At 35.3% G+C, this 13,034-nt stretch overlaps 2 protein-coding genes across 2 annotated transcripts; both read right to left on the bottom strand.

The window, feature by feature from the left end:
• Positions 1–1,842: 1,842 nt before the first annotated feature.
• LOC136987927 (piggyBac transposable element-derived protein 4-like) lies at positions 1,843–5,283 on the bottom strand. Its single transcript, XM_067285697.1, has 2 exons — positions 4,113–5,283; positions 1,843–2,018 (listed from the first exon to the last, which is right to left on the bottom strand). The coding sequence occupies exons 1-2, from the start codon at positions 5,281–5,283 to the stop codon at positions 1,843–1,845; spliced, it is 1,347 nt and encodes a 448-aa protein (XP_067141798.1).
• Positions 5,284–7,668: 2,385 nt separating this feature from the next.
• On the bottom strand, positions 7,669–9,928 carry LOC136987928 (maltase A1-like). The gene is made up of 2 exons (XM_067285698.1): positions 9,650–9,928; positions 7,669–8,400 (listed from the first exon to the last, which is right to left on the bottom strand). The coding sequence occupies exons 1-2, from the start codon at positions 9,926–9,928 to the stop codon at positions 7,687–7,689; spliced, it is 993 nt and encodes a 330-aa protein (XP_067141799.1). The 3' UTR covers positions 7,669–7,686.
• Positions 9,929–13,034: the final 3,106 nt, after the last annotated feature.

Below are 13,034 nucleotides of genomic sequence, written 5' to 3' on the forward strand. Positions count from 1 at the left end.
AACCCTTCTATTACATTATATCATAGTATTTGATTTACAAACGTTATCTCACGTAAGCGTTTATTACCCCGAGTGCCCAATCTACCAGATTTTAAAACTTTTTAAATTGTGCACAGTGGGGATAAGACTTTTTAAAACGTGTTAGATTGATCATTCGGTGTGATAAGCTCTTACGTAAGATAACCTTTATGGTTATATAGCCGATTTTACCCGTTTTCATCGGATGCAAGAATTAAGACCTCTCCTTCGCGGCTAATTTAAAATTTTTAGATGGGTCTAACAATATGTTCGATTTCCCGCAAAAATGCAAAAATCGCATCTAAAATGGTACATCAGAAACCGAGTTCTTCGCGGTAATCTTTAAACCTTCTTCCTCTCCTTCGCGGAGGGAATTTCCAAAAATTTCTTTTTATTGTCTATGACGTACCCAAACTGTGTACCAAATTTAAACTTTCAACTTTTAACCGTTTGGGCTCTGCATTAATTATTATTATTATCAACCCATCTCGATTATACGAGTACAGCGGTTACAAGCTTTCAGGAGAGATAGAGTACACCTAGTACAGATGGAAATCATATAGTAATCGTTTGGTCAGAAACGCTTTCCTGGAGCGGTATGTGAGGACCACTATTTCCCCCCCCTCCAAAAATACCTCGATGTTAGCATTTGTGAACTACTGTTTACAACATTTGTAATATAATCATTTTTGCTTAATCACTTATTTTTACCTTTTTTTTGCTAATTATGTATTCGCGTGAACTTTAATTGTATCTTAAACAACAACCGAAGTTGTAAGAGGAAATTCGCCTATTTTACCAATCTAGAGACTCCCCCTTTTCTAAATTTTAATATTAACTTAAAACGATTTAAATAAACGAATTAGAATAAAACGGTTTATTATCCAAATCTCACAACATGCCAAGGGAAAAAGGACAAAGCAATCAATGAGTAATGATGAGAACTGCTCCAAAAACAAGATGAGTCACATCGACTCAATGATGACTCTACAAAAGCTAGATGTCATTGCCTAATAAAAACAACAGAAAACAATCATCTCAGCTGCGATGACGACACTGCAAATAAATCGTCAGCCGATGATGACATCACAAATGAATCATCACCGGATGACGAACATTTTCATGCTGGAAGTATTTAAAAGGAGAGCTCCAGCCCGACAAAAATCAGTATAATTCTCATACTCAAGACAGGCAGTAAGTGAAGGTAAGTGAGAGATGAAAAGTTTGTAATTCCAACCATTTTAAATGCACGGCAAACTTCGAAACGTCGATATCGATGAGTATATCCAAATACAAATGTTCGATATTTGGAGATAATCGCAACAAATTTTCGACCGCTTCGCTTCTCAGTAATTTTGCTCTCTCGGACTTAATGCATTGCACTCTACAAAATATTAATTTAATCAGTCGGTAACTGCAGGTACCAAGGCAATTTAGAATGGAAACGAATTCTTCTGTACGAATGCGCACGTCGCACAATTCGAAATTTTTAACCCGTCCACTTTTAAGCAAAGGGCAGAGTTCCTGGTGCATCAATTCTCCTCTGGACGTCACCTTCACCACAACGGATATCAGTTCTTCGACGACCTGACTAGTAAAACAAGAGAAGGGATTAATTCGGCTATAAAGCCTCGAATATAGCCAATTGTAGTTTATCAACAGATTTGCAACTCCGACGATGAATTTTTTCTTTAAGCTTTCGGTTGGCATGACTCAAGAAACTGAATTAAGTCCAAGAGACAAAATGGAAACAGTTCATCACAACTTGATTTGTATAGAATTGAGAGGAATAATGAATATTCATTTAATGCACAGAAAATCTTTTCAATTTGCATTTTTCGGTTGTGGACGATAACCGATACGATCGTGAATGATTGCTTTTTTGCTTGCATTGCTAGGGGATGTACCAAAAGCTTCGGTATTTGGAGAATCGCATATTTTGGAGGAATTCTTTTTCTCTTCTAATTCTTTTTCGATGGCTTCGTATTCGTGCACGTCATCTAATTTTAAATCGATCCTCGTGGGATTACGTCAAAACATTTTGATACTTTCAACCAATTTAAAGTTAGAAAAATAAATTTAAATTTTACACTCAGCCGACCTTACCACAGACACTTCCTCCGAAAATTAAAATTTCATCGTCACACAAGAAAATAAAATGTTTACAAAATTAAAATAAGAAGTTGAGAAATACGTGCTGAAGAATCTTGGAATCAAATATTAAATTTGGGTACGAACGACAGAACGACTGATTCCTTTGATCGTAACGTCACATCTTTTAGTTTTATCTTCGAATGACTAGATTCTGCCAAACGTCCAGTCAGATTATTACTCCTAACTTCGACATCTGCAGAATCAGGTAGATTTTCGTGACTATTAGTAAAATCTATAGTGGAAGAATTATTTCCCATATTGATTGCTATTAACCCTTCGTCACGCGCGCGCTCAGTCAAATCGAAATCACGCGCGCTCGGTCAATTCGGCACCAATTTAAAAAATTAATTAATAAAAATTTAACATCGGAAAACGGGTATTTTTACTTTAATCCAGTTTACTAATATGTTTGTAATCGAATTCAGTCAAAAAAGTTTTAATTTCATCATAATTTATTGATGATTTTAATTTTTTAATATTAGAAGGTAATTAGCATAAATTACAAAGTGTCGTGTTTCATCTTCGCTCCTGTTCAAGTTTATTGCTCTAGGCACGCGCCGATGTTTGTTTTTAGTTCTACTGGTGATTAGGCTTTTATTTCAACCTCGTCCGTTTTGGTTACAGAAGATGGGGAGACGGGCGTCACGTGATCGCTTACCTCACATTTTACCACAGAAATTACCTTACCTTGAAAGTTTTATTTTTTTTCTCAATTTTAATTATTATTAACTATCTTTTTTTGATGGATTCTCATACTTATATGTGTTATGAAGTTGTAGATATTTTTTTTATTAAGTTTTACAAATTTATGTTTTTTTCTTCGATTTTTATATATAAAATATACGAAAATTCAGATATTTATTAAAATTTATCAGAAATGCTAAACTATAAGTACAGTGTGTTTTACAATACTATTACGAACAGATATCGTCAATTATTTTATAAACATATTTATAATTTTAATTTTTATAAATTATTTAAATTGATGCAACGCGAAGCGCTCAGAATCAATTAATTACTGTCGCGCGTTATTAAAGATGGCGATGGGACTCGATTCAATTACTTCTTCATTTCAGATGTTAATTAAAAAGTGTTATTTTCATATAATATTAAATAGTGTATGTTTATTATAATTAATAAATCTATATAGGAATAATATATATTAATTACTGAGTGTATTTAAAAAATAAAAAAAACGGAACAAAAATATAATAGAAAAAAATGTTTATACTATACCAAAATGTTTTTTACATCTATTCTATTAGATCTATAATAATCCTGACGATGGTGGACTTCACGCCGATCTCTGAATAAGCAAGAGACGAGAAAATTGACATCCAGGCGACACTTAACGCCTAGATGTCAATTATCTCGTCTCTTGCTTACATCTATTCTACTTTCAATACAAGAGTTATATAAATAATAATTAAGATAAACAGCATAAATTGGTAATACAGATAAAATTATATTATATATTATTTATTTATACATTTAAATATTCATTTCTATTATTCGTTTATACATTTTACATTATACAATGCTAAAATTTTATGTACATCTTGTATTGCAAGAATTATAATTAACGTATGCAAAAAAAGTTAATTTTTTATTTTCTGGGTTAGGCATAAGGGGTTGCTTTCAGTGACTTGCAAACAGGATTTTTTAGATGCAGTATTCAACAAATAAACAATTTTTATTGATATATATATCTATAAATATCGTTCATTTGTTGGACAATATTCAAAAGGTCCTGTTTGCAAGTCACTGAAAGCAACCCCTTATGCCTAACCCAGAAAATAAAAGAAATACAGAAAAATAGGTAATATAAAAAATGAATACGTTCATATAGTATTAACTTTCTAATTCTATTGTTCTTTCTGAACTTTCTATACATGACTTACATAAATTATGTGAGTGCTCACCACAAATGTATTTATTACATCGAAAACATTTATTTGTCGTCTTTCTGCCTTTTTTATAACCGCAATCAGAACAGGATGATCGCTTCCGTGATGTTGATGCTGCAGATGTGGATGCCGCAGATGTGGATGCTACTGATGTTGATGCCGGTGATGTCCCTGTTGATGCTGTTGTTGATTCTGATTCCGATTCTGATGTTTCATGTTGCAATTTAGAGAATTGAAGGGCTGCCGTTCTAATGTTTCTGGGTAAATTTTCTTTTTGTGCACGTAATTTTAATTGCGGAGTCATTAGTTCGATCGATAGCAGTTTCATGAAGTGTCTTCTGCGTTGATTTTGTGGAAGTTTATTATTCAGATAATAAATGACATGAGAATTTACGGCCGAAATATTTAGCAAACTATAAAAAATAACAAGGGGCCAGCGTCGGCAGTATCTTGCGCAATTATAACGTGACGCCAGTTTATCAACAACGTCGACGCCTCCCTTTGTAAGATTGTAAAACGTTACGATTTCGGGTTTGTTTTTTTCCTCGGTTGAAGAATCAATGCTATTGTTGTGGTGTAAAGTTGATAGTAAGAGAGTTACTTTATTTCTTTTGGGAGAATATGAAACTAAAGTACACTTTTTTTGGAATCCAAACATGCTACTGAATACAGTTCTGTTTCTCGAAGTAATGAACTCTGGCGGTATTTCTCTTTTATTTTTTTTTAAAGTACCGACTGACGTCAGCTTTATGTCTAATAATTTTAATGCAAGTTCGTAACTCGTAAACCAATTATCAAATGTTATATTCCTTCCAGAGCCTGCTACGGGTTTACATAATCTTAACACAACATCTTTAGGAGAATTACTTGTGAAATATTGGCCCTGCGGTTGCATTCCCGCATATACTTCTAAGTTGCTACTATAAAAAGTCCTTGAATCTGTCAAGGCAAAAATTTTTATCCCATATTTTGACGGCTTGCTTGGAATATATTGCCGGAATTGGCATCTGCCCTTAAATGCCTCCAACATCTCGTCTATAGTTAAATATTCCGATGGGTAATAATTCTTTTGGCAATTAGTAACAAATTTCTCAAAAAAATCTCGCACCGCAGCGAGTTTGTCAGTATTACGACGATCATTTCTAGTAGCTTTATCGTCAAATCTTAACGCTCTTATTAGAAAACTAAATCTTTTCTCTGACATCACAGGTTTTATAATTTCTATTCCGAAACCATCGGAGGTCCAAATATCTCGCAAATTTACTGTATTTAATTTCATCACCGCACATGCAAACAATATTCCTATAAAAGCTTTTATTTCACAAATATTTGTTGAGATGGCATCACGCTCGCGGCTAAATTTTTCTTTTATTCTCTCTATATACTTATTTGTATTTTCGACAATATGATTTAATATATCGTCATCAAAAAATAACTTCCAGCATTCCGAAGGTGTTTTGACGAACTTTGCTCTTCCATTTGGGCCAGGCAAATGAGTTATAATATTTTCTTTCTCTCTCCTCTGAGTTTGAAGGGGCATTTCCTTATTCCACCTAGTTACACGGTCTTTACCCATAAAAAATGAACCAGAAGTACTAACCTCGTCTAGGTCTGAACAAGATTGTTCAGATTCAGAGTCCGATTTTCGCTGCTCCAAAATATCATCCTCTTCCTCCGAAGAAAAAACATCATCATCATCTTCAATCATCTCTGTTATCTCCGAAGATGAAAGCAAGTAAAAATTACTTTTATCCATAGCGCTGTTTTAACACAATCGTAAAAAAGAAGAACTATACTCGAAACCAAAAACAGCAACAAAAACAATGACGAGCTAATGCGAAAAAACTGCACTTATATAGTATCAGAGTAAAAAGTCACGTGACAGAGAAGGGAGAGGACTAAAATTTACCAAATATGGAAATATGTGAATAGGGTTCCTTATTTGGTAAATTTTTTGTAAGCTCCCTTTTCTGTCACGTGACTCAATAATTACTGCCCTAGACCAAGCCTAACCTTGTTTGGGAATCGAAGTTTTAATTTAAAAAAATACAATTTGACAGGAGATTGATTTATTTTATTTATTTGTAGTTTGGTATCATCTTACGAAGTTTTATGACAGTAGTTCCAATAAAATTTTTATTTATTTAAGTAATTATAATTATTATTTTACCTATCATTCAGTGTTTTTACGGCAAAAATTGAAAATTTTAAAACATTCCATTTCTGGATTCATCTGAAGACAGGTACTAGAGTTATACCATTTATTTGAAAGTTTATTTACATTCTTAGAACAATAATACATATTTGAAAAGACGGCAAACAAAAAAAAAAACCCTCATAAAACCCATATGATCTATAAGTATTAAACCAACAGCAATAAAAGAATATTCCAATTCATGAAAGACAAAATATAGGGGAAAAAATGTATTTTATAAAACTTAACATTTTCGATGCTACATTTTTATGTGCATAGTTCATATGTATTTTACAAGCGATTTTTTATATCGTCTATTGAAATGTGTACTATTGTACATGTGAGATTCCAGACAGGGTCCAAATACCTCGCAAAACGTAAGAGAAATAGAAAAATTTCTCTAGAAAAAGGACTGTGTAACATCAATATGTCGTGAAGGTACGAAATAAACAACGTAAGTCGCAGGTGTGACTTGATCATAGGTGTTAAATGTCAAATAGAAAGATTGAACTTCGACTTGGACGCTTGTATCAACGACAAAATTTATATAAAACGCAAAAACAGCATGGCCGGGGAGAAGAAAAAACAATCGCGTGATGGTCATAAAAATGTCATTACATCCTCGATTTCTCTACTATCTAACAGAATAAAATACTCGTTGGTGTAATAAAAAATGAAATTTTTATTATATTTTCTGTAATTTGATTTGTAAATGCAAAAATTAAACTTAAAAAACATCAACTCACTATAAATAATTTTATTTATTGACATCAGATTTATTAAATTTCACGAAATTGTATTATTTTTAACCTCAGAGTAGTAAAGCTTGTTTTTTCTAGCAAAAATAATAGACTCGCTAGTCCTCAACTGTCAAAAAGAAGAAACTACTAATCGCTTTATTACTTTGTTTTCAAAAACTCCCCTTTCTATCAGCTGATAGTAAAATGGCTAACAAATTGTTTACTTTCACTTAGAAAAATGTGATGATGTCATAAAACTTTATAAAAACATTTAAAAATACCAATGGAAAAATTTAAATTATTTCTGATCAAATTTCAGTTTATTAGAAGTAATTCACTTTAAAATAACGCCATTATAAACAAAGAAGCGCGCGCGCGCGCCACCGCTGCGGCTATTTTTAGTAACAACAACTGGCGGGAAATTTGAAAATTGAAATCCGAGATAACGCGCGCCATAGTGCCGATTTGGCACCAATAATTAATTAAAAATAACGGAACGCTTTAAGCAAAAAATGAATAGCGCATCATAAAATTGAAGAAAAATTAGACAGGTAATAATTTTTTCAGATTTTTCGGACAATTAGAATTTTTACACGAACTAATTAAAAATCGATTGGTGCCGAATCGGCACTAGGCGCGTGACGAAGGGTTAAATAGCCGGGCGATCCTTTCCTTATTCTTTACAGAACATATTTGGTTTTTCTGACAGATAGTACACTTTACCAAACCTAATCGCAGGCTGAGATCGCAGTTTTACTAATTCACGGAAGACATTAAGATGAGATCGAGAAGTTTGTAATTCATTCTCTACATTAACTGTTTCAAAATCGTCTTGTATTGGTAACCAAAGATTGGTGGAATTACTAAAACCGGCTGAGGTGCTATTATTCCACTGCATGGGTGTGCGACAAACATCACGAGGCTTATCTGGATTTACAACATCCTTCAATTCTGTGGGCAATATTCTGGCATTTAATATTCCCAATTCATCTCCATAATGAATTATTGGTGTCCCACGATTTAGTAATGTTGCCATGAAGATTCCATCTAAAACTTCCTCTCCTACTCTGCTTGACAAACGGTCGACGTCGTGATTTCCAAACACCCAATTTGGGCATGCCCAATCTGGCAAAGATGAAGTCCAATACTCGAGATGCTCAAGTAAATCTTTGGCTGTTGACTGTTTAGTCAATTCTAGCAATTTAAAGTTGAAAAGAATATTTGATAAAGGCTTATCTTCTTCTCCATAATACAACAGAGTGTTATTAAGTGTATCAGAGCAGACACAGGACAGCAGACGAGAGAGTGCAGTCCAGTCCAGACAGTACCAGAGCAGTACGAGTAAGAAAGAGCGAGAGGAAACAGGATCAAGAGATTGGCCGACTGCCTAAATAGACGAAAGAAGACATCTTGTTTACCCTGGTATGTTGTGAGTCGCGTAGTTCGAATACCCCCGTTAGGTACCCTCTTTCGTTGTATAGATAAAGATAGGCAAATTTCCAAAAATCGGATTTGATAACTTTGTTCTGAACTTTCAGTATTTTTTATTTTTTTTTTTTTTTGCTAATAAATTTTCTTTTAATTGGTTATATCTGACTCTGTATTCTTCCTCCTGAGAGGCTCATTCCTGGTCCTCAGAGTGACTCTTACCCTCGCGCTTTAGTCATTTACTTCATCTCAATCGGTGGTGTGTTTGGTAAAACACACCTGGTGGCAGGACCCTATCAAAAACGTACGTAATAAAACATCTTGATGGCCCCGAACCTCACAACTGGTGGCAGGAGTGGGATTATAAAGCTATCCCATGGATCAAATATTTCGTCACTGTTCTCCTTTTTCTCATCTTAATGATCTGATGTTTTTAGAGAGTTATCTGCTATCGCACCCTGTAGGTTATCCTCTGGGATTGGGTCGATTTCATTTCCCATAGCAGCAGGTTTTAACCTATTAGCATGTAGTTGAAGTTTTGTTTTCGTTTTAATATCCTGCAGCTCAAAATTAACTGGACTAAATTGTTTCGTGATTCTAAAAGGTCCCTTACATCGTGGTGAAAGCTTTTTGCTTGTTCCACGAGGATGTTGTGTGATATTCACATAAACTCGGTCTCCAATTTGAAATAAGTGTCCTTTATGTTTGCTGTCATGATGGAGATTTCGTTTCTCTACGACATCCCTTGAGTAGGTTCTGACTGCTTCATAGACATCTTGTAGTCTGGCTAGAAGATCCGATTTGTAATTTGAATCAACATCATAAGCGATTCGCTCAGGTGCAGTAGCTATGTCAATTGGAAAATTTGCGTCTCGCCCATAGATCAGGAAAAATGGACTTTCTCCGGTAGAGGAGTGTTCGGTTGTATTATAGGCGTAGAGAGCATACGGGATCCAATCGTCTCAGTCTCTCTGGTCTTGACTCACATAGTGAGCGATGATGTCAACGATAGTCCTGTTAAAGCGTTCTACAATCCCATTGGTTGCTGGATGATATGTTGATGTGTATAATCGCTTAATGTCTAATAATTTGCAGACTTATTCCATTAATTTAGCTAAAAAGTTAGTTCCTCTATATGTTAATAACTGGTTTTGTGGAGAATGACGTAGAACAATGTTTTCGACAAAACTTCTTGCAACTGTTTCTACCTTTTGATCGGGAATTACTGCACATTCTGCATAGCGACTGAAGTGATCTAAAAAGACGAGTACATATTTATTACCTTTTGCAGTAGTAGGAAGAGGACCTAAAATATCCATTCCTATTCTCTGGAATGGGCAACTGAGTTCTGAGAATTTTTGAAGAGGTTGCTGCGTCCATTTTTCAGTTCGTTTACGCATACTACACTTCTCACATCGTTCACAGTACTGTTGAATATCTTTTCGAAGTTCTAGCCAAAAGAATTGTGTTTCCAACTTTTTCCTCATTTTCTTACTACCTAGGTGACCTGATGTTGGGATATCATGGAAGAAATGGAGGATATATTCAGTCAATTTTCTGAGAATAACTATTTGATTCCAAGTTTTTCTCCTACCTTCTGGGGTTCGAATATGGTATAAGACATCGTCTGGGTCTAAAAAGAAGCTTTCAGGCTGATCTGGAAATTTTTCAAATAGGTTTGGAATGGTTTCTCCCTTCAATATTTTTACGATTTTACTCAAAATGGGGTCATCTTTTGTGCTTGTCTGATGGTATGCTTACTGTAAATAGGTTCATAATTGTTAATTTGTTGTATGGGAATTCAAGTAAGAGCGTTAGCATTCCATGTGACTTTCCAGGTCTATGAAATATTTCAAAGGAGTATTGTTGGAGAGTGACATTCCAACGAGTCAGTCTTGAGCTGCCATCAAGAATATTGATCAATCACTTGAGAAGTCTACTGTCTGTTATTATCGTGAATTTTTGTCCATAAAGGTATGGTCTAAAATACTTAATCGCCCAAACGACTGCTAAACATTCTTTCTCTGTGGCAGAATAATGTTGTTCTGGCTTCCTAAGTTGTCTACTTGCATATGCTATTGGGGACTTTCCTTTCCTTGTTTTTAAGATAGAACTCTTCCTATTGCCAAGTTGGAAGTGTTGGTTGACAGGATAAATGGTTTTTCAAAATCTGGAAATTTTAATAGAGGTGCTGTTGTTAACACATGTTTTAAGTAATCAAAGGCATTTTGTTGTGCACTTCCCCATTCAAATTTTGTTCCATTCTTCAATAGTTCGGTGAGGGGTTTTGCAGTCTTTGCATATCCCTCTAAGTGCCTTCTGTAATATCCCGAGAGACCTAAAAAGGCTCGGACATCTCGCTCGCAAGTTGGTGTAGGAAAATTTTGCACACTTTCTATTTTTCCTGGATCTGGCCTAACGCCATCCTTTGATGTGCCCTAAAAATTTTACTTCGCGCTTCAAAAATGTACATTTTTTTGGTTTTAACTGTAATCCAGCTGCTCTCAATCTCTGAAACACCGCTTCTAATCTTTCTAGGTGAGATGGTAGATCTGGACTATAGGTTAGGATATCAGCCATATACACAAGGCAGATCTTCCCTTTTATGCCGCTCAGAACGAAATCTGCCAAACGTTGCCAGGTGGATGGCGAATTACACATTCCCATTGGCATGCGGTTCCAATGATAATGTTGTCACATGTGGAGAAACCCGTCTTCTCCTTATCACTTACTCCAATTTGCCAAAAGCCACTTAACATATCCATTACTGAGAAGCATTTTGCATTTCCTAACATGCTAAGTGTCTCAGGGATCTGTGGTAATAGATAAGGATCAATCCTAGTGATCTTGTTCAGCTTACGGAAGTCGATGACCAATCTTGCCGATCCATCATGTTTCTTAACCAAGAGAGCTGGAGCTGACCATGGGGATTTTGAATGTTCTATTATTTTATGCTCTAATAATTGGTTGATTATTTCATTTATTTTAGGTCTTTGTAAGGTATACGATATGGAGCTTGATATATGGGTGTACTGTCTCCTGTGTGAATCTCATACTGAATCCAATCACAAAATCCTAAGTCAAAATCATTTGTGGCAAAAACGTCTTTATATCTGCAAAGAAAACGAAGGAGAACAGTCTTTTCTTCCTCTTTTACTCCTTCCCAATTAAATAATTTTCCAAACTCCTCATTACTTGAAGTTGGTTTTTCTTGTTTGGGACCCACCTTTCTAATCGTAAGTTGATCTTTAGGAGTTTTTTCTTCTATAGCAGGAAAGAATGTGCCAACTAAAGTGTTTCGTTTTAACAATTTTCTCTTCCGTGAAGTTCATTAATCGAACAGGGATTTGATTTCTATGATTTGTCGTGACCAATACTTTAGCTCCTATGATATCATTTACCTTGAAATTAATTGGCTCCATCACTCCAGTTATTTTTGATTGAGTTTTAAAATTGTTTCTGACCTCTGCAGGTAGAATTACTTCACATCTAGGGGGAGAATACAGTCTTTAACAAGTCTAACAGCTCTGGTTGGAAAGTCACCCCTATTTCCATGTTCATGCTCTTTTAAATTTGAAATCTTTACCCTATTTTATTTGGATTCATATATTATCCGGTGAGTTTCACTTTCGTTCCTTTGGGAAGAATTTCCTTCTGATTTTCCCCAATAAAATTTTTCTGTTTTCTCATTAGGGAACTTAAGTTTGTTTTGGCTGAAGAGAACACCAATATTAAACCTTTCAAGTAAGTCTCGACCTAATATTCCCTCGTAAGGATTTGTGATAGAGGGCTCGACTACATAGCATGGATGTGAAAAACAGAAGGGTCCTAATCGGATGTTAAGATCATAAATTCCCTCACTTTGTATTTTGTGCCCTGTGATCCCCTGGTTTGGGATCAAGGGTTTACTTGTTTTCGAAGGATTTGAACTTAATTTGGCTAAAACATCTTTAGAAATAAGTGTAACTCTTGCACCTGTATCTATCAGAAGTAAAAGTTTCGAACCTTCGACCACACATTCTACAATTGGATCCTTTAAATCATTAAAATGAGACGGCCGGATGTCCGAGCGGTCAAGGTGGCAGCCTACTGCTCTGGGGGACCCGGGATCGAATCCGAACGGGTCGAATAATCCCCAGGAATTTTTCGGGGGGTGGTCCGTTCCGATATGTCGGGCCCCGTCCCTCACCACCCGGTCGCCCTGTTGTGGGCCTGGCCAAACCCATAATGGGCCTACTAAAAGAGGCTCTCTTAGTGCCCACAGGGCGGAAAGAGTTAAAAAAAATCATTAAAATGATATTGTGCGTTTCTTAACACTATAGGTGGTTTTAGATTTTTATTTGTTTTTTGCAGTTTACGCAAATTGGGGGACTCAACTATAGGTTTAACACCAACTTTACTTCTCTTTGGAAAACACCGATTTTCTACTGAGTGTCTTTTCCGTTTCTCCAAGTGGAAGGGGTCACTACCCCGTTTTTTTGGAAAATTAATTGATCGAACGTATTTTGGTCCCATTATGCTTTGATTTTTTTGCATAGTGGCGTGAGCTCTACAAAATTTTGCGAAATGTCCTCTGTTCCCACAGATATAACA

The sequence above is a fragment of the Centruroides vittatus genome, unplaced genomic scaffold (assembly GCF_030686945.1).
Source record: "Centruroides vittatus isolate TY-2023 unplaced genomic scaffold, ASM3068694v2 scaffold_2906, whole genome shotgun sequence".
In the NCBI taxonomy this organism is placed as follows: domain Eukaryota; kingdom Metazoa; phylum Arthropoda; class Arachnida; order Scorpiones; family Buthidae; genus Centruroides; species Centruroides vittatus.